The 21,533-nt window shown below is 35.6% G+C and overlaps 1 protein-coding gene across 1 annotated transcript in view; it reads right to left on the bottom strand.

The window, feature by feature from the left end:
* Positions 1-21,533, bottom strand: part of ESR1 (estrogen receptor 1) — a 156,758-nt gene that overhangs the window by 46,887 nt on the left and 88,338 nt on the right. The window contains 2 exon segments of the mRNA XM_057375922.1: positions 849-1,184; positions 13,411-13,527. Of these exon segments, the coding sequence (XP_057231905.1) occupies positions 849-1,184; positions 13,411-13,527 (453 nt within the window).

Raw genomic sequence — 21,533 nt, 5'->3', positions numbered from 1 at the left:
GTATAAATTACCATGTATGCCAGTGTTTTTACCAAGCTGAAACTACAACATGTGCAATAAACGTCTTACAACTTTATAAATCTTAACTTATGAAGACTATTTGTGTAGATTGAAATTTTGAAAGGTGATGAAATTTATTACAAAACTACTCTCTCATTTCATTTATACTGATTAATTAAACTACATGAATGRATATGTAACATACAGTCAAATGTTAAATATTTCCCACAATTCTGTCATTCCTTTTGGGAAAACAGGGAAACTTGCACCAAAATGATATGTAGAAAAACATGTTTTTCTTGTATGAAAAAAAAAATTCATTCAAAAACTGTTAATCTGGATCTGTTTTCCAGACACAAAATTCATGAAAGATCTGTAATTCATGGTCAAAATTATAACCTGGCAATTAAATAAATCATACTAATACTTATGAGCTTACTAGTGATGCTGAATTTATGGCTAACTTCTCGTATATGAGAGTAAACCTTTTAAAAAGGCATCAAAAGAGTTAACATAATTTGATTAGATCAGATTGACTAAATTTGAGTTTAATAATCTTTTTTTGTGTTAATTTTGCTGAGTTTTGTCTGGGGGAAAAAATATTTCAATCAAACTATGGGTAAAAGAAGTTTTCTTGAATAAATCTACCTTAAAAAGTCGCTTACATTGCACTATAGTATTTTATCAACCAATTTGTTTAATGCTATAAATTTTGTTCATGTGTTTATACTTAAGTGAACAAGTTGAATTAAATGAAAATAGGTAGTCAGAAAATCAGGGTGGTTTTTTTTTTTTTTTTGCTTGTGATCCACAGGTTTTATAGTTAACTAGGGCTTTTTTTCCCTTACCTGGAACTCTCTTTGCCCAGTTGATCATGTGCACTAATTCTCTGTCTGCAAGGTTGGTCAACAGGGTCATCATAGAGGCTTCGTTGAACGGTCTGTTTGGGTCATACTCAGAATAAACTAGGGGTGGCTCAGCTTCCAGCAAGGCACTGACCATCTGTTCTGCCGTYAGGGACAGGGCTGGGCTGTTCTTCTTGTTGTGTTTAACCACCAGTGGACTTGTCCAAAGGGTGGGAGCTCGCAGCTCTGTTGAAGAAGCCTCCCCATTCCTGGAATCCTGCTCCTCTCTTTGGCGTTTTTGTTTCATCACTCGCCCACCTCTGCGGTCTTTCCGGATTCCTAGAGACACACAAGAATAAAATTAACTCCATTCCTTGAACTGAAGTATTATGTACACTTGGCTTCAGCCAACAGCAGATGCTTTTGATAGACCCAGGCAGCACTGACTCTWGATTTATTTTCTGAAGATTTCTTCCTATACAGGGAATCTTACATAAGTGGTTGGAGAGAAAAATCATTTTTAAAAGTATAGTGTCATGAATAGTGCACACCTTCCTAAAATTCAGATTAGTTGGGCTCACACAGAACTCCAGACTAGAGACACTGTCTAGGCTGCCTTAGCCCCACAAAAGGACGTTTGTTATTGGGAATAAATAAATATTGCATTACAGCCCAAAATTTCAAACCATGTTCCAGCCTCTAGCAGACCATTATTCTATAAATGATCAATGATAAATTAATGATGTTGGTGGATCAGATGGATGACAGAAGTAGCTCCCAAAAAATATCTAGAAATATTTGCTTAAGGTCACCGATTATTTTAATTAAACATCACTCTATTACTGAGCCTGTGATCTTCATAATTATATAAAAACCACTCAAGAAAGTTCCCATTATAAGATGAACTTATACAGCAATAAAGAATTCCACATAAGTAGATAAACATAAGTAATAAAAGGAGAGATAAYTGCAACTTCAGAATCTGATGTGGGAGACCTACTGTCAAAAGGCTAAAATAACCACAACAGAAACCCTCACTGTCATTACTGCACATGTCTGCAATGTGCTTTGCACTGTGTGACCCTGAACCTTGGGACATTATCAAGTCAGCCATACCAATTCAAACAACATAAGACCTTTACAGTGGAACAAAATCTCCCTTTGTGGAAAGGTTACAAGAAAAACATARTGATAAAGCCCACGTGGACTCCAACCATAAAGGGAAGGTTAAGTCTGGCTSTAAGTGGAGGAGTTACAGGCATTTTGAGACAGAGTCAAAAACCTTAATCCATCATCAAGTGGAGGCAGGGGAGGACRACCAAGTAATAAGGAAAGCACACAAAGAATTGAGATATGAGAAGGCAGCTTATGACGTGGCTTATTCTGGAGTTCTCATGAAATATGAAAAGCAGCACTAGTCCCAGTTTGAAAAGCAAAGGAAGTATCTATAGAGAACAAAGATGCAAACTATACAAGGAATAGAGAAAACATTTAAAGCAAAAACGAAACAAAACAAAACATTTGCAAGCAATCAATACAGCCTTTCTAATGGCTGGGAAAGGGAAACACAACCTTTGCTCAGCTCTCTTCACACCACAAAATTTTAAACCTTTAGAATCTCAGTCTTTGTTAGCAGCCTTTTCATCTCACATAAAACTTGCCTTCACTTAAATGTTGGATCACATAAGCAGGCATACTTTTCCAGCCTCAAAGAAACAGGGAGAATCTTTAGATCTCTTTCCCTCTTTCTTCAGCTATAGTGAGATTTTCACTGAATTAGTAATTGACGATTGAGCAGTTTATGTCTAATTCATTCAAAGTCTAGTAGGCTTTGTGATTCTATTCCATTAATCTATTCAGATAAAGGGAGTTCAATAAATCTTTCATCACTCCTATTACTTAACCTATCTGCATTTCCCATTCACTAAACTATTTCTGAGCCAAAACTCTGAAGTGCTTTGCTGTTTCCATTTTTCATTCAATATCAATCTTTCCTACCACTAAACAGTTTCTGTTAAAGAGAGTGGGGGGAGATTCTTACTATTCATAAAAACACAAGATTTATTCTGGCAAAATGTCATCATAGAGATATTCTCATTGGTAACTTACTTCCTTGAAATACTCMATAGCAGGCATGTTCTATCTCTAACAGATATTTTTGTTTTTTGCTTTGTATCAATGTAATGCTTTTGAATTAGAATTGCTGTGTGAAACTTGTAGATGTCATCACATGAACAAGCCCAAATGGGTCACAGAAACTAAAGCATTTGTTAACTTCCTCACATTTCAAATTTTACMACTGCTCATCTAGCAATTTTCTTTCAAATAGAAAGTATTCTTGGGGTCTGTGCTGTTCAACATACTCATAAATAGATGGGCTGACATAATTCATAAACAAGAACCTGGGGTTAGAAAAATACTATAAAAACATCAGATAAGTTCAGAAAGTAAATAGAAGGCTAGAAATTACTAGGAAAGGAAGGGAGGACAGAACAACTTCATAAATCACAGTTTATTATCGTGAGGCACACTAGAATGAACACTGTATGCAGTTCTGCTTTTCCTAAATTAAAAAGTTACATAAAATAAATGGAAAAAGGATAAGAGAAAAACAGATTACTTCAAATGTGAAACAACTTTGGTGTAAGAAATAGCTAAATTGACTATGTCTGCTTGGTCTGCAAGCCAGACACAAGACTACAAAACCAAGAGCAGCAAGATGATGAATAAAGTGCAAAATACTAAAACTTCTCTTTTAATACAAGAAGGTATCAAATGAAAATACCCCATTCAAGGTTCAGGACAGACAAGCAGAGGTTCTCTTTCACACCATGCAGAAGCAAAGCTGACAGTGAGAATAAATTAGAAGGTGGTATAGCTAGAAAGAAGGTGGTATAGAAAGAAAGAACAGAATCRATTAGGGCTAATACATAAAAGTAGAACCCCTTTAAGCCCTCCATCACATAAATTACAGAAAGATCAGATATTTTTGGTTTTGCTTTTTACTTAGTCCAGGCTTGCCTTGTTAACTAAAACAAGGATGTGATGAGGTTTTACATAACAGAGGAAAGGTGGCAAATGTAAGCATATTCAGCTGTTTACAAATAAACCAGATGTTAAATAAGAACAATAGTTTTATTTTTAATTTATCTTAAAGTTTACCACAAGCTTTTCTTGACCTTAGAACAAAAAAGTGGTGCATTGAGCAAAACTGACCATAACCAGTGTGGAGGAGATGCCCCACACTAATTTATTTTTTGTCTTTTTATTTGGGGATTTAAAAAAAAAAATCAGCCAACCACCCAACTGTAGCAATTTTACTACTAGACTTTGTAGAGACTAAATCTGAAAAAATAAGTCAGGAAGAGCATGCATTCCTTCTGCATCACATCAGCAGCTTTTATGATCACAGACAGAAAGGTCTCTGAATCTGTATAAGTATCACAGCCATAAGAGAATTACAGAACTTGCTACTAACTCCTTACCTAACCCCTAGATGGACAAGTAACGTACTTATTCGTTTTCTTGGACAAAACAGGAGTGAGTATCTCTCTGAAAAATGCAAGTTCTCCCAAATCTCCTTCAGCTTAATCAAATTTTATCTCTGTTAAAAGGAGATAATGCAGTTACTAATTCCAAAAAAGGCAACTCTATCAAGCTACAATTACATTGCCAAAAGTGCAATGATCCTGTAAGGGTTTTTTAAATATATGAATGCATCAATTTTGAGTTGACAGTTCAGCCAATAAAGGGACCTGAATTGTCAAGCATGATGAAAAACAATATTCTACCAGAAATTTGAGTAATATGTATCTTGGAAGAGCTCTTAAAACAATTTCTACTCGAGTTTTAAAGCTGCAAGAGCCAAGATTTTCAAAGTCAGTTTTATAAAGCTTCATATGTAAATTCAATCAGACTTTTAGATGTGGAAACGGGTTTCAAAACTGCTGAATAATTATATAATCTAATCATTAGAGCTTGATCARCAATAAAATTGCATATGGACAATAAAATTTTATGCAACACTCCCATGGCAGGGGAGTTGGAACTAGATGATCTTTGAGGTCCTTTCCAGCTCTATGAGTCTATGATYGTGAAGGAAATGTTAACAATATGAAATACTTCACTAGGGTTTTCCCTCGTGTCATTAAAACAAAACAAAAAATAAATTCCAGATTGTTAAAACAAAATATCCTAAATTAAGAATGCATTGGATGATCATTGAATCTCAGCCATACAACAGCCAGTTTTTCCTACCTACTGCAACTAACGAAGTTCCACCTCTGTTATATAAAATATTCAAGAATATTTAGAGRAAGAAAAGGAGAAGACCAAATAGAATCAAATTTGTTTGGCTGTGTATGGACTACAGAACAATGCATTTCAGATTTGATGAGAAATGTATAATCTCAAATTTTATTTCAGTTAAATATATTCCCTGTGAGCTGCTTTATATAATAGTCTTTGATTTCTTTCTCCTAGAAATTTTATCAATCAGCAGTTTTTAGTCACACTTGAGGGGAGGAGAAATCATGGCAGGAAGAAAAAGGGACAAGAAAAAGATGGATCTATGATTGGTTTTGGAAACAGTGATGGGTAAATGGTTTATCAGCTAATTTYCCAGTCTGGAACAACCTTTGAACCTGAGGCTCTTTGTCCCCAGTTCTGCTCCTTGTCAGCAGACCCCAGATGACAGACATTTGACACTTCTATATACACGCACAGCCTTGTAGCATTAACAGCCTATAATTGTGTCAGTTCATCAAAAGAGTGTTTCAAATCTGCTTGGAAACACCTTCTCTTCTAAACAATGTTGTTGCTCTTCAAGACCAACCTACCTGTCGGAATTCTGTTGAAATTTGCCAGAGAGAAAGAATCTCTAGTGTTTTGTGAAACAAACCTTGTTGGACAATAAAAAACTAAATGTATGTGGTAAGTGAAAGGTTTTATAAATTAGAAGGTGTCTTCAGAAAGGCAGAGAGTCAATTGCTCAGTTGATGATCAGACTGTTAGGGGAGAATGCACAGAACAGGCCATGGCAGAGATACTGCACAAATCCTTTACACCAGTGTTTGCAAAGAAAGAAGCCAGATTTTCCTATCCAGAAACCCACTTTTCTGAAACTGAAGTCAGAGTTGAGGAGGCCAAAAAATTCAAAACCTTCTCTTCAAATGTCCAAATATGGGAAGGATTTACTAAACAGTTGAAGAAGACTTCTGGGGCTCAGCCCAGGCTCACTTTGGTGTCACTGCAGGCATTAGCAAAAGTAAGGGAGTGCAAAAGTGAAAGTTTGAACAAGCTAAAAGTTCTCTTAGGGACATAAACCTGAGTGTCCAAGCACAACGTTAGAGTCCAAAGGATGGATTCAAGCAAGGCAGCTGTCTCCTAATGACTTCTTATGGTAACTTCTCTTTACAGATAGGCCTTATTAGGCACACCTCTGCTGAATTCAATAGCTTTACAGTGCTTCACGGGAAATAAAACAGAATCCTACAGCTCCCTTTAAAATATAAGGTCACTGTAGATGCTGTATGTAAGAAGAAGTCAATAATAGAATTTCATTCTTGAYAGATTTATAACAGATGGAGATTGCTGAAGCTACAACTGCAATGTCAGTTCTTATATTGTAATGTATGTCAGCAGGATGGTTMTTCCAAGGTGATTTTAAAAACCTTTGAGATTTTGAGGACTTTTCTGCTTGATTCTTTCTACATAAATATATTATTTGGTCACAGGAAAGTAACGCCACTTTCCAAATTCAAATTTTATAGCCTAATAAATACTTCTGTTGAATATAATTCAGACAATCAGCCCCTCATTTCATTCCCTTTTCTCTTTCAGAAAATGAAACAGAAATGTAAATTGTGCTGAAAACCCAGATGGGTTGACAATTACTTTAAATGAGAAACATTGCCTGAAATCATCTAAAAAGATTAATCAGAATTTAATGTCTAATCTCAAACAGACCTGCCCCAAGTGACAGAGCTKAATAGCCTGGTTTCTCACATGGATATCTAGGCACTCAATACTATAAATAAATAACAGATTTGTGTTCAGTCTGTGCACCTGGATGTTACAATCTTTTCTACTCCTGAGTGGATGAATGCTGTATGTCTATTTATGTATTTTTTTCAAAAACTACTTCTTATTCTTTTCCAAACTGGGGCTTATTTCTCCTCTATAGTCAGGGCTACCTATTGGAGATAGSGGGAGAGAGGATTCACAGGAGGTTTAAATTCAGATATTCTGTTTCAACTCCTGGCTCTGCCACCAGTTTGCTCAGTGACCAAGTCACACCACACATCTCAGTGCCCCATACCAACTAAAATGCAGATCATAAAACTGATCTTCCATATAAACTCCTAAAGACCTTGTGGTGACAAAAAAAAAAATAGCTGTTAACAAACAGGAAAATGTCATTTGGGGTCTCTAATGACTAATCATAATGCACAGTTTGAGAACCAATGATCTATTAATTAAAGATGAAGGTGCAAGGCATGATTCACCCTAATCTGTATTTTTGTATTCAATCTTTGGCAGKCATAGCCCATGTTTTAAAGAGCATCTGAGGACATGTAAAAGTGAAACAAGAGAAGTTCAATTAATCCATCATTCAAATTAATCCCTTTCAGTGCTGACACTCCCAAAACCATATCAAGTTTTGGTTACAGTAAGTATGGCAACTGCCCCATTTCTAGACAATATTTACGATGAGCATACAGATGTTTCACAGATCATAAAAAGACTTTATAGGAATGTTCTCTACCTTCACATCAACCAAGATTTGGAAAAGCCAGTCATTTCAGGACAGTCAGGCCATTGGTAGAAATGTCAAAGACAATGAGAAATTTTAATTGCTACATTTTAGAAATTAGTTAAATTTATTGGGTATTGAAGGTGTTTGGCCTGATACYAGGACTGAATGCTAGAACTTAACTAAATGTCTAACCAAGAGAAGRAYCAGAATCATAWMATCATGKAATGGTTTGGGTTGGAGAGATCTTATAGATCATCARGTTCCAACCTCCCTGCCACAGACAAAGACAYCTTCCATTAGATCAGGTTGCTCAGAGCCCCATCCAAGCTGGCCTTGAACACTTCCAGGGATGGGGAAACATCTCTGGGCAATCTGTCCCAATGTAACATCACCACCTTSAGAGCAGAGAATTTCTTCCTAATATCTAATCTAAACCTACCCTYTTCCAGTTTGAAGYTACTACCCCTTGTCTTACCASTAAATTATGTTGTAAAAAATCCCTCTTGAGCTCTCTTATTATTCTAGTACCCTAGGAAATATTTGAAATAAGGAATTATGAAAAAAGTGTGAAAAGGCCAAAAAGCAAATGTAAACAGATATACAACTATAGACGGCTTTGCAATCTCAAACACGTGTTCAAGAGTTAAACATTAAAAATTCTGTATTAAGGGTTTTTTTTCTATATATCCAGTTATAACATATAAATGAGCATAAGACAATTTGTCCCATTTCCACCTGACTGTAAAAGGTCTCAACCAGTCATGTATAAATTCAGTGTTGAAGTTGCTTTGAGCAGGTGGCTCAACAAAAAACCTCTTGGAGTTCCTTCTAGCACAGATCATTTTATGAAGTGAATAGGAAGAYAAAGCATTTTTTGCAAAGGTGTTCTCTCTTTCTAACTTTGGGGGCAGAATATAGGAATATTATATTTTGGGACAATTCAGTGGCAGTGACCCACTTTGCACGTGGGCAAAGAGGTGAAAGAAACATTTCACTAAAAAATCTGATTTCATTTCCATCTTTTTTTTTCCCAGAAAACTGCTGTAAACTCATAAACCTTGCTTCAAATGTTGCAGGAGTATATGCTTTCAGCCCATCAATTGCAATTTTAAAAAGTACATTTCCTCATACATAKCTCAGGCCCCACCTACACAGTTATTTGGCTGAGTACAGAACAGTATGTCTAATAAGTACCACTGAGGTTCCCCTTGAACAAACCAGAATCATTTCGCATCCAAAATCCATTCTCCTTCATTCACTAATTTCTCTTTTTAATATAAAATTTTATTAGAAGATAATTACATTAAGAACTAGAAGGCCTTGAACCCTTCCAGTGGCTGTATCAGACATCAATTTACTTCTACTTTTGAGAATTATTTTAATAACTCTCTAGCCTTTTTGCATGAATAAATATAGAATTCAGCAAGGAAGCATAACTCTCTCCATTTAAAGAAAAAATCAGCAAGGTCCTTCTCTGAGARGATGGAAAATTTGCCAAATTATTTTTTCTTTTCCCTGTAAAAATTTATCTTAAACTTCAGCAAGGCTGTCACACTAAACTAGACTGGATTACAGGTGGGTAACTATTTCAAGACAATGCAAGAGGAAAACTGAAGCCTAGAGACTCCAGTCCCTAGGAGTTAATGACATTTTCTACAGTAAAATGGCATGTTGTTTTAACACCCTGTTATGCCAGCACAGTTTCACTCCCTGCGCTGTTCTGCAGTAATCTCAGAASTGTTCTCACTTTGTGAAGGTAACACTGAGGGAGGCTTCAAATGCACTGTAACGCTGTAATTTCATKATCACAAAAAACAACACTCAGAATCTTCTCTCTACAACCTGAGATTTCAGGCTGTCCAATGACAATAAATACCCCAAGTCACACACACAATCACCATCTGGTTCTAGCACATGAACACTCAAACCCTTGATGGCCACATTTCCTGTGACCTGAGGTTAGGAAGTGCTTGGCATTCGACAACTGAAAGAATTATGTAGGTGTCAGGGTGGTTAAACACAGACTATCAGGCAAATAATGTTTTTTTCCTTTAAGTATCTGGCATTTCACATTATGGCAATTTTTTTGCCACAAATTCCACTCACACCTAAGTGCTCTGATCCCACACAGCACTTAATGATAAATCTGCCTTATCACACATTTGAAAGGAGGGGAAGAATGTAGCATGCTAACAACTAGAAACCCCCATTCACTTACCACACTACACAAATAATTAATAACCAAACAATAAAGTAAGGTGCTTTTGCATTCGATTTTTCAGAGCCAAGCCATCAGAAAGCCTTTGAAACAACGGAGAAATTAAAAACTAAGTCCGTATTGGAGCAGAGATCACCTGCACCATGAACGTGGCTGGGCTTCAGGGCTGCAATTGCTGTAACAACTCCATTTGGAAGCTGGGACCCTCCACCATGGAAAGTCAGTTGGATTTTACTTCTCCAAACAGAACAGAAACAACCTTGAAGAAGGCATCAATGGATTGCAAACAAAACCAATTCTACTCTCCCCTGCTACACAACAGAAGTAAAAGGGGCATGAAAAGGATCTTATCAATATGTCCACTTTATCTTTGCATGCAAACAGGGGAGCACAGACTAAATAATAACATGTAATTTTAAGGTCCTTTGCATTTATTCAGAGAGAATGAAGCATTTGGACAAAATATAACTGCAAATTAACTGAGGCTGTAAATTATGCCTCAGATGTCAACTGCATCAGCAGAGATTCTTGCAGCCTAATTGTCTTTTGAAGCAGCACAGTAACAGATGCAGAAGGAAACACTTGCAAACACAAGAGGAGAGAAAGAAAATAGCCCTTCAGCACTGAAAGAAGTTTTTAAAAGACACAAGAACAGAGAAGAAAAAAAAATCAATAAAATTTCCACAGGAACTCGTAAGAGGAACTCATAAGTAAATGTTCCTGCCACAGTTCAAGGGCCACTTGAAGCCTGCATTTTTTTTCTACATGAAGCTCCAAAAACATGTTTTAGTTGTGTCCACTTTACTAAAAATAATATATATGAGCTTTWTCATGCTGCATTAAGTGTCCTTCTGTGAGAAAAACCTCAGCAACCATATTCTACATCCCATGTTTAAAATTAACCTGAGACCTCTAATCCACATTTTCTCTACCTTCCCCAACATTTACTGAAATTCAAAAGTTAGTATCAGGTATTACTCATATCAGTTAAAYGGCAGAGAAAAGCCAAATTTCACAACTTTTACAATTTATTAAGAAACCACAGCTAATTTCGTGCAGAAGAAAAAGGGAAAAGAAAGATTACAGGTGTTTTCCACTATATCTAGAAGTTATATCATGGTAAGAAAATTGTGGAGATAGAGACAGAAGTGAGATAAGACACAAACAAATATTCAAGTGTATGCCTTAATTAATACCTTAAAAAAAGACAAATCCTTCAACATGAACATGGGAAGATTATTTAACTAAAAGATTCAATCACAAGAACTGTGAATTATTAGAGAACAATGTGAACCTTGAGCTAACCACAGAGCTACATGATTTAAGTGTGTTGAATACAGGCTCTGTTATTTCTATTAAAAGAGAAAACCTTCATGGCTCTCCTGAGAAAAAAAAAATTAAAATCAAATAATTTAAACATTATCATTTAAAAGTTAACCAGATGGCATAACAAGAATATTCACTTAACCTTTATCTTCATCTGAGAGAAATGTGCAAATTATAAAGGTCTAGCTTCAGAAGAAAGGATTTTCTTTATCCCACATCTGTGTGGACAATACRGAATCAGTAATTACTCTAGAAGGATTTTGAATGTTTTACTTCACCTACATTAACTTTACCTTCCCTGAAATCRTCTGCAGGTATGACTGATTTATTACCTGCAAGTGAGGGAGCTCAGAATTTTTTTCCAATACTTCCTAAAATAAATATTTTAAAACTTCTTGCCTATGAACCAGTGATGGACTTCATGCATCATTAGTAGTACTATAAAAGCAGATACAATTTATRCTGATCCTGATCTCCTTGTTTGAAAACTGTGACTTTTGTTTCTTAAAAAGAAAACAAAAGCAAAAGCAATAACTAAAATAATCACAACACTGTTTTTGAACTGCCAGTTCCTGYATGGATTATAGAAGTCTTACAGCATTGTAAAAGGAAAGGATGAAATACGGAGGACTTCTCTCAGGTAAGAAACAYTGTATGAAATAAAGAATACAAAACATATATATTAGAAAGAAAATTTGGGCAGAATTGCATTATTTCTTTTGGACTACTTAAAGAAATGTTGGTTGAGAAATCTTTACAATTTTTGTATAAAGCAGTTACATACAGAATCGTCAAAAACCTATTRGAACCTACATCTTAGAAAAGAGATATGAAAAACATAAAACTGGTATAGTGGATTATTAATTAAATACATGTAGGCATAATTGGATGTAAATGTATCAAATGAAAAATGTAATATCATGAACATAAAACATAATTATAGACCGTAGCTATGATTGGCCATATGAACAAAGGTCAAAGCTAAATTTGCATGACCATATTCATCCAATATTCATCCCATATTCATGTACAGGATTCTTTGCTTTTAGTTTGCCTTACATAAGCTCCAACTTTTCTGGAYTGTAGCTGTAGTGGATTGTAGTGATATTAATTACATATTAAAGAATTCCAGCCATATAAACCAGGATGTTCAGATGGAAACAAAAATGCCTGGATCAATAAACAAAATCTCATTTAAAAAATCAACTATTGTATTAAATTCCAGAACCAGAAGGAGATTTTATGTCTTCCTCCTGCTTGCTTCTGAAAATTGAGATTAACAAAATCAGTCTCAGCTCTCTCCTAACCTTTGAGTTGATAAAAATGCAGATACAGCCTTAAAGCTCAGCAACAACTGACCAGTTTTCCTTTATTCTTTTCCTTTTCCTCCTAAGATTCCCAGACTTGGCCTAGCTTGGCTGGACAGATAAATGACGCTTTATCATGGAAAGGGTAAACATGATGAACTCTTAGCTCTTGCTCCAGACTTTTTGTGGCATGAGCAAGCATTAGTTGTGCCAAAGAAAGGGAGAACCAGTGYGTAATTTAACCAGCTGTTCACACACAAAAGACATGGGATCCAAACCTTTCTCTTCTGAGCACTTACTGGTTTGCTATGTTTTTCCTATAGATATAGGTTTCCGTATAGCTACTTATTACTCTCCATTAATAAAACCAATCTGAAATTTTTACCATGCTACAACAAGACATCATTATTACATACATTCCAGGAAAGAGGCATCTATCTCAGTTCTTATAAAATGAGTGAGTCTTTAATATTTTTGGGTTAAAATAATTCACATCTAAAATATATGCACAGTACTGAAACAGAGGAATTTACTTTCCCATTCAAACAACAAGAATTACATATCCAAAAGTTTATCTAACAAATATGGACTCATTTGAGACTACCAATGTTCTTCATACTGAACTGCAAAATACTGCAAAACCTTGGGTTAAATTTCMTTCATCAGCATCTGAAGCCTACAATGAGAGCCCAACAAAACACTGAGTTAAAAACAATAACAGAGGAATTCCAATTCTATTGAAGTCAAAGTCCTATTATTTTTATGCAAATTTGGACAAGATAACATGATATTGKGGAGTTTTTCATTTTTTATTTAATAAAATAATTTTGATTTAATACACTTCAGCTCAATAAAATCAGTTGCTTCCTCCTTTAGTCAGAAACCATATCAGCTGTCCAATGAAGTTAAAAGGCAGAAAGGCAGAAGACAATGCTAAAGATTTGGCTGTGTACATACCACCTTTCATCATTCCCACTTCGTAGCATTTTCTCAGTCGGCAGGCCTGGCAACTCTTCCTTCTRTTCTTGTCAATGGTGCACTGGTTAGTAGCAGGACACATGTAGTCGTTGTGCCCTGTATAACCAGGGAAAGTAAGGACACAGTTATACACAGACATAACAAATATTACTGTAATAATCCATTATTTTGCATTGTTCAGTACATGATCTAACATTTGGGGGAAAAAAAGAATGGTTAGCATCATAACCTCTCATAAAATTGTTGGTGCAGATTTTGCAACATCTCTATGCCACATATTTATTCTCAAGTGCTTTGAGTTAAAACTTCTGTAGATTAATTAAAATAGTGAACAATTAAATCAGCCACAGAAGAGGATAGATTAATATGAACAAGTGCCTTGACTTCCTTGCTCTTAGGTCAAGAAATACAATGCCATCTGGTTTGGTGTGCCTGTGCTGATGTTTAACCAATAGACTGCACAAAATGAGGTTTACGAAATTAAAAAGATCTATGCACAAAAGATTTTATCTACCACAGTCTATGGCAGTTAAGAAACAAACAACAACAAAAAACAGAAGCAACCATCCTCAAATGATTAATTGTACCCTAGGGATAAATCAGTCACTAATTCCAACTGCATGTCTATTGACATGTGCAAAAACCTTTTCACATGACAAATTCTAAAATAACCACATTCTGAAACCAAGATTCTTACTGGTATCTTTTTCTTCAGAGCTGCTCTTCCTCATTATTACTCTCTAAATATCAATTCTCATAACAAGTATTTTTAGCATACCATAATTTGTTACTGCCAACAAGCYTCTATTCTAATTTGCTCTAAAAAAATGTATGTTTAAATCTCTATAAACTTATTTTCCAACCATAGACAAAGGTTAGCAAGGATAAAAAAGTCTCTTCAAAATTATCTCTTAGTGCTCTGCATTCATCTGAATGCAACTAAGGTACAACATACACATGCAAAAAAAAAAAAAAAATTATCGCAGAACTGTTTGTTCTTCCTTTGAGGTCAAGAGATCAGCTTGAGGTAAAGTAGGGTGGAGGTTTGACGGAGACCTTGGTCTCATCAAATCATCTATCCTTGACTGCAAATTAGAAAATAGAGTAAAAATTACTATCAGATTACACCAGGAACATCTGTTCTCTAATGCTGCATAACTGGGATCTCATCAAAACAAGTAGCCAAGCTCCAAAATTGTTAATGAGGGGACAGCTGACTATACAGTCTCAAACAGACAGAATAATAATCTTTTAGATCTACTGGACAGAACAATATAATACTGGAAAAATCTGTATCCACATGCTTTGCTCCAGCACTGTGATAAAAAGGCACTACTGAACCACCACCTCAACCCAGCATGAGAGAGTGCTTTAATTTTCAGTTTCCTCTGAAGGATAGGGATTGTTCTATATCTGATTCAAAACCTTTCACATGTAAGGAAAAAAAAAATCAAGTCAGAAAGAAAACAGCCTTAACCATAGATACAATATCTACAGGGAAAAGGCACAGAAAAAGGAATTCATGTTTTTAAGAAAATGCACTTTATTGGATCACACTAAAAAGATTTTAGCACCTGACCTCAATCACCTGCCTTGTTTCATTAGCCAGCCTTGGAAATAGCATGAGATACAGATGGAAAAGTTAATTTACTCTTTAGAAAAAAATAAAAAAAGGCTTTGAAAGAATAGCTAATCTTCTTGCTGGTGAAGTTRAAAGGTGAATTCACTTGGGGAATGAGGAATGAGTGCAGCCTTTGAAATCTGCAAATAATTCCGAACACTATTTAGATCTCCATAAAGTAAGTTCCCACTTAGGTAGAAGGTGAAAACATGCTTACTACCTTTGCTGAATTGGCTGATGCTCATAATGTTCAAAGCTCAAAAAAAAAAATAAATAAATAAATAAAGTGGCAGAAATTACTGCATGGAAAAAACAAAAACCAAGTGGAATCAGTATCATCAGGGCAGCCATCCTTTTTTTTGCTATGCTTATGTGAGTGATAACATTCTCCTTAGCTCTGAGTCTTTATATCCTTATGAAAATGACATTTTTGGAAATAAACATTTGGCTTGTAAAATAGTATATAAAATAATTCTATTTGTAATAGAGCTACAGTTCCTASGTTCATACTATAATGTTTTTCCATTTGAAGAGTTCTATCATGAATTTACCATTTAAAGGTTAGCATAATTATTCTGTTTTCATGCACATGATCTGAATTGYAGACAATACACCTTTCATTCAAAGTGCTTAACTGACTTTACAGAATAAAGACTATAAAATCTGCCTTCAAAAAAAAGGGAAGATCTGAGTGTGAGGGGCATACTTCTTCAGCTTAAGAGTGTCATAGTAATGTCATTGTTTAGCYTTTCACATTTCCTGTAAATCTAGGAAGAAGAATACGCATTTACTATTTCTCATAATTTTTGGTTGAGTTTGACCAAAATGCCTTCAGGAGATGGGAAAATATGCAAGCAACAGGAAGAAAATATTTGATAATTTGAGTATGCAGTAAAAATCATTATCAAATTAATCAGGAAAAAAGAAAGAAACAAAAGGAAAAAGGAGATCAGGAACCTTTCCTGCTTCTCCACAATGCTATCTGATTTCAGGTATTTAGTTSCTGGAAGTGAAAACAGAAGTTTCCTTTGCAAGGCACAGACACAGACTAAGGCAGTCCAACTTAGGGTGGCTAAAAGAGAAAAAGGMAAAAAAAACACAATTAAAGAATAGGTAACATGCAAAACCAAGTTTTACTTTACAGTGAAACAGTATAGAACTAAATTATCCTGATGTAGGTGAATGTCTTTTAGCTATTCTACCTTTTATCTAATGCTTAAAGCTCTGGGCAAAGTTGATTCCAATCAATCTGACCTACTAGAAGAGATTTCTCACTGGTGGGAATCATCAGGATGAAAATGGAACACATCAACAGTGCCCAACTGCCCTTTCCTTTATTTTCATGGTATACAAAGCATAATACAGTTAGAAGAGAGCTGGTATCACAGGAATACCAAGAGGAAGAAATACCTTCAGAGGGAAGCATGTGTCACTTGGACTCTGTGATCTTATTAAGGCTCTTTGAAAAAAAATTATCAGATAACCTGCACCAAATTAAAAGCAGTGAATTTAATAGGGTGGATCCCCCAGTTTTAATCCCCTGTATGTATAACTTGCACAGTCATGAGCTGCCATGGAAGAGTTTAAGGGAGCTACTGGAGGAGCTTGGGGAGGGGTRGTCTGTTTTTCTTATGACATCTCATGAATTGTACATTTTAAAACAGTAACAATATCAGTAAGYATTTTTATAGCACTTCATGATATGCTAAGATCTTTCCAGAAGGGGGTGCAAAAATCAGACCSTTTACTCACAGTACCAAGAGTGATGACCAACAGTGGAGGGGAGGAGTATGAGGACACCTAAAATTATGTAGTTGAATAAACTCATCATGCATTTTGAACAGAGCAAGTAATAGCTGTTATCTTTTTACTACTATGTGCTTTTCCTCTAATTGTTCTTGTATTTTCAATCCTTGTGTCACGTATTTCTTAAGTTATTCTTTATCTGAATAAGGCAGCTACCAAGTTAGCCATTACGTCTGGAAGCATCAGATCCTTTTATGAAGTGACAGTGAAATCTGCAAAATTTTCATACATTTCAGCTGGGGTGAAAGRAAGGAAATGAAGCCTAAACTGTAAAATTTACCAACATTTTAAGGTGGCAAACAAGATTCGAGATGAAAAGCAAAACCTTGTAAAGAATTGCCTTAACAGCAAGTGGGAAGTGCACATTAAAAGAAAAAAAGTTAAAAAAAAATAAAATAAAATAAAATTAAAAACAAGCAACAAAAAAGAGCTAAACTAAAAAACAAGAAAAGCATTTGGACGTTAAATACATATATTACTAACTCAGTAAAAACAAGTGTTGGATGTAAAATAAAAAGCAACACCAATTTTAAGTTAAAGTGCCCCAATAAAACTGCACTGATTGGTTTTAAAATCACACTTCTTACTAGCAGCTTCACAGAAGAACAGAAGGTTATGTCTAAATCCTTTATAAGCTCAGATACTCAAATTCACAGCTTAATTACCCTCAGACAAGGTCTTTGGATTTGGAATTTGGCTTCTCTTAGCAACTACCCAGTGCTGTTGAGAATATTAATCTTCTTTCTGGTTTTAAACAGCCAAAACTTCAGTACATGCAACAGTAAGGAAAAGGGCCTAGAAAGCTGTAAAACATAGTTCACTTGCATCCAGTGAGGAAGTTCTCTTTTTCTGCATGCTTCAAAAGGAAAGGTTATGAGATATCTTGAGTTAGAAGAGACCCTCAAKGGTCATCAAATCTTTCACAGGACAATCCTAAGAAACACAGCACGTACACACATTAATCCCAGAACCACTGAAGAATGAGAAAGGAGGAAACATTAAAATTTATATACTCTGTGCTATGTCCTTCAGCTGTGTCAGGGAGCTCCCAGATTGTGTTTGCTTTCCAGTGGAGTCTGCTTTTCTTCACCTATGTACAACTGTACCTGCTCACATGGGCAGTTAATTCCAGCCAAACGATTATGACACTGACCTTTTTCTAGACCTTTCCACATACTAACAGGAAAAATGAAGAAAGGAGAATGGGCATTGCATGAGGACGCCAAACCTGCTGCCATCTCACCATTATAATAATGCATTAACTTATAGATTGAGAAAGGGTCATACATCAAAAAAAAGTCCACTATTTAACTGTATAAATCTATACATATAAAATTATATTTTCTACTCAAGCAAATAATTTTGAAGTTTTTATTATTTGCCCTATCTTAAAATTTAATTTAGTATTTTATCTACTAGTTCAGGATTATGATACCACGTGCAAAGTCTACTTCTACCCYATTACAATTTTTCTAATTTTAGCAAGGTAACAAAATAGAAAGTATATTTTTTTCCTCATGACAGAAAAAAAAGACAAAAATACTGATTCAATCTCCTAAAATCTGGCAAGGAGTATGACATCAAGTTTCTGTTTCCCTAGCTGATAAATCACAATTGTTTTAAATCCTTGGCACAAGATTAAAACAGCAGCTGTGTTAAAGGGAAAAACTCCCACAATGTATTACTTAAAACCATCTCAATACCATCTCTCCAGAGACAAAAAGCATTTTCAGAGAGTGCTATAAGCAAGTCATGGCCATCTTATTCCCATAGACTTTGAATTAAACTCTTGTATTTTTAGCTTCCCAGTTTATTTGAACTAAAATGTGAAGGGGCAGAATTCTGCAAAAGAAAACTCCCACAACCACTATAAAGAGGCTAAGAAGCTAAAAATATTGCAAATTGCTCTTGTGCACTCAAAATACTATCAATTGTTATAAAAAAAACTTAATGTAACTCTCTATTTTTATTCCAGGTATAACGTCAAATTTGGATCTTCAACACCTGAATGATTCCTGCTCTCGTACATTTTCAAGGACCTGTAATGTAGTGATCCTTGCAGTACCCTTAGAAGGGAATTGTTGGTATTTTTATTTTACTGGTAGGAGGAGGGGAGAGATAAAGGATCCTCAGCACACAGAGCATGCAGTGGATGGGTGCATTTCTAAGCACACTGAGTTTTCTGCATCAAAGTCTGTGAGACTGAAACTCCAGTACAAGCAACAGCTGGCTTGCTAAATAACTACACTACTCTTTGACACCAGTATTTTGACCAAACAAAAAGCCTGTTTTCTGCCTACATGCTGCTTCCTTCTGAAAAGTAAAACCTAGTTATATTCTTCTTYAATTTACTGATATATATCTGTGATCCTTGGTTTGTTCTCTTATACCCTAATGTCATCCATGCTCTACAGAAGAGTCCATTTTACAATCAGAAGGGTCAACCAAGGTATCTTAGTCTCTTGTCCTGAATGTCTCTAGCCACATTTGAGAGTGGAAATAGCTATGTTAACTGTCACACTCTCTAAACCAAAAGTAGAACTGTTAAGCACTTTCTTGCAGGACAAAAAATACACGTTTTCTTGTAATTTTTACATGTAAAGTGCTTTTTTTTCCTACCATGTGAATATTTTGAATTGCTGACAGGCTCAGCCCTGAGCTAGGAATAATGTGAGTTTTCAGATKAAATATTCATTAACTACTTGCAACATGTAATAGGGTTTAATTTTTTGTAGTTGTTGCTTGATATGGCACAAAAGTCATATTCCAGAGGAAATAAAACATTATAGGTGATAATACAGGATACATTAAGAACCTTCTAAAAGCCAGGAATTCTGTCTAGGAAGTGGGAAGAGCTTTGGATTTGGCAGAGGAAGAACAAGTGACCATTTATAAAATCAGATAACAGTCATTGTTCTCTACTCCCTGTGCTGCCCAACTTCAGAAAGGTTTTCAGTATTGCCTAGAGGAACATGACATGCGTTAGCCAGGAAAATACAGTTCAGATGATTTCAGAAAATGAGTCTCAGGGAAGAACTATCAGAGTTCACTATTACAATGGAAGCTGATATTGAATGAGGCTCCAGAGTGTCTGTCCTGAACCCAGTTCTAGGTAGAGTTTCCCTCACTAATGGGAAATAATTAGAAGTATTTCTTTTATTAATTGTTASTCATTTGTAGATGACATTTATATGTGTTAGACGAACAGAGGAAAGGCCAGACTACTCTGCTAGCCAGAGAGAAGTAAATGGCAGGAGACTATGAAATAAGAATTCTAAATTACCTTGGCAAACTGGAGGCAGCACATGGGGAAACAGAAGCAAAAAAGTAACAACTGGTAGAAATCTCTGCATTAAAATAGAAGCAATCATATGCACAAAAAAATAAGGAAAATAAATGCTTTCTTCTCCAGAAAAGTATGCTAGAGTTTAYTCTGCATCACACGTTGATTATGAGTGAACAGTATGATGTTTTTGTAAATAAGGCAAATATTACAGTGAGATGGATGTAGACAAATACCACTGGATGGGCTTGTAAGGTAATCCTATTGATCTGTTCAGTACTTCTAAAACACCATATAGAAGGAAATCTTGGTTCAAGAAAAAAAGATTAAACATTAAAATGTGGAGAATCTCCAAAGCAGAGCAACTAAAAGCTGAGAAGTCTGGAAAATAAGGCCTGTGAGAAAATGTAGAATCAACTGTGTTTCTTCAGGTTAGGTAAAACAGTTTTGGTTTTTTTGTTTTTTTTTAAAGTGTGATGGCAATCTTACATGCTTTAAAGATTGTTGAAGAAAGAAAGAGTTCGTTGGGTTTTTTTTTGTGGCATGATTGGCAGGAAAATAAGTGATGAGCTTAACCTGCAGGCAGGAAGATTCAAATTTCCTAGTAGCCTTCAAGGATAAACGAATAAAACATTGGATYGAGCTACAGATTTTAAAAAGCAATTCAATAAACATACATAAGGAATTGGCAGCAGTTGATCCTATCACAGGATAGAAAGATAGACTAGAGCTCGAGGTCCATTACAACCCTATTATTTGCTTAGGCCATGAAAAATAAAGTATGCTGGATACAAACATCTTAAGCCACTATCACATCCATGCTGAATGCAGCTCTTAAAACTTGCTAGAAAAGTACCACATTCAGAATTGCTTTCCTAGGAAAAGGGAGGTATTGACTCTTGCCTTTCAATAGCACTCAAATTTCTGAAACGATCACCATCAGTTAGACAGCTGAAATTAAAAATGCATGTTATAGCATGCAATCAGAGAAGAAAAATGCAATCAGAGCATGTGCCTCTCAAGGGACACTGAAGAAAAACTACTAAACGCACAAAAATAAATCAAAAGACATTTCAGAAGAGCCTGGCTGACCACCAGCAGTTAGAGCAGTTTCAGTGACGGMTAAATCCTGGTGGTCTTTCCAAATCCACATTTTCTACCCTTCAAATTTCCAACTGTCATCTGGTCTCCAACTGGAACCATGTGTTTTCCACCCTGAGAGCAGATGCCCATCTGCAGCTCTCTGCTGATTGGCTGTGATGACCTYTGCTAGGCTCACTTGGGTTCATGTCCTGTATTTTGGCTGACAGCTCATAGTACCACTGCACAGGCAGGCTTATTAGGGAGTTTCTGCTTTCTTGGCTGCAGGATCTGAGCTGTTATAAAACAGAT

The sequence above is a fragment of the Malurus melanocephalus genome, unplaced genomic scaffold (assembly GCF_030028575.1).
Source record: "Malurus melanocephalus ecotype Western Australia unplaced genomic scaffold, MMel_1.1 scaffold_264, whole genome shotgun sequence".
Lineage (NCBI taxonomy): Eukaryota > Metazoa > Chordata > Aves > Passeriformes > Maluridae > Malurus > Malurus melanocephalus.
This window is presented reverse-complemented; position numbering and strand designations above follow the sequence as displayed.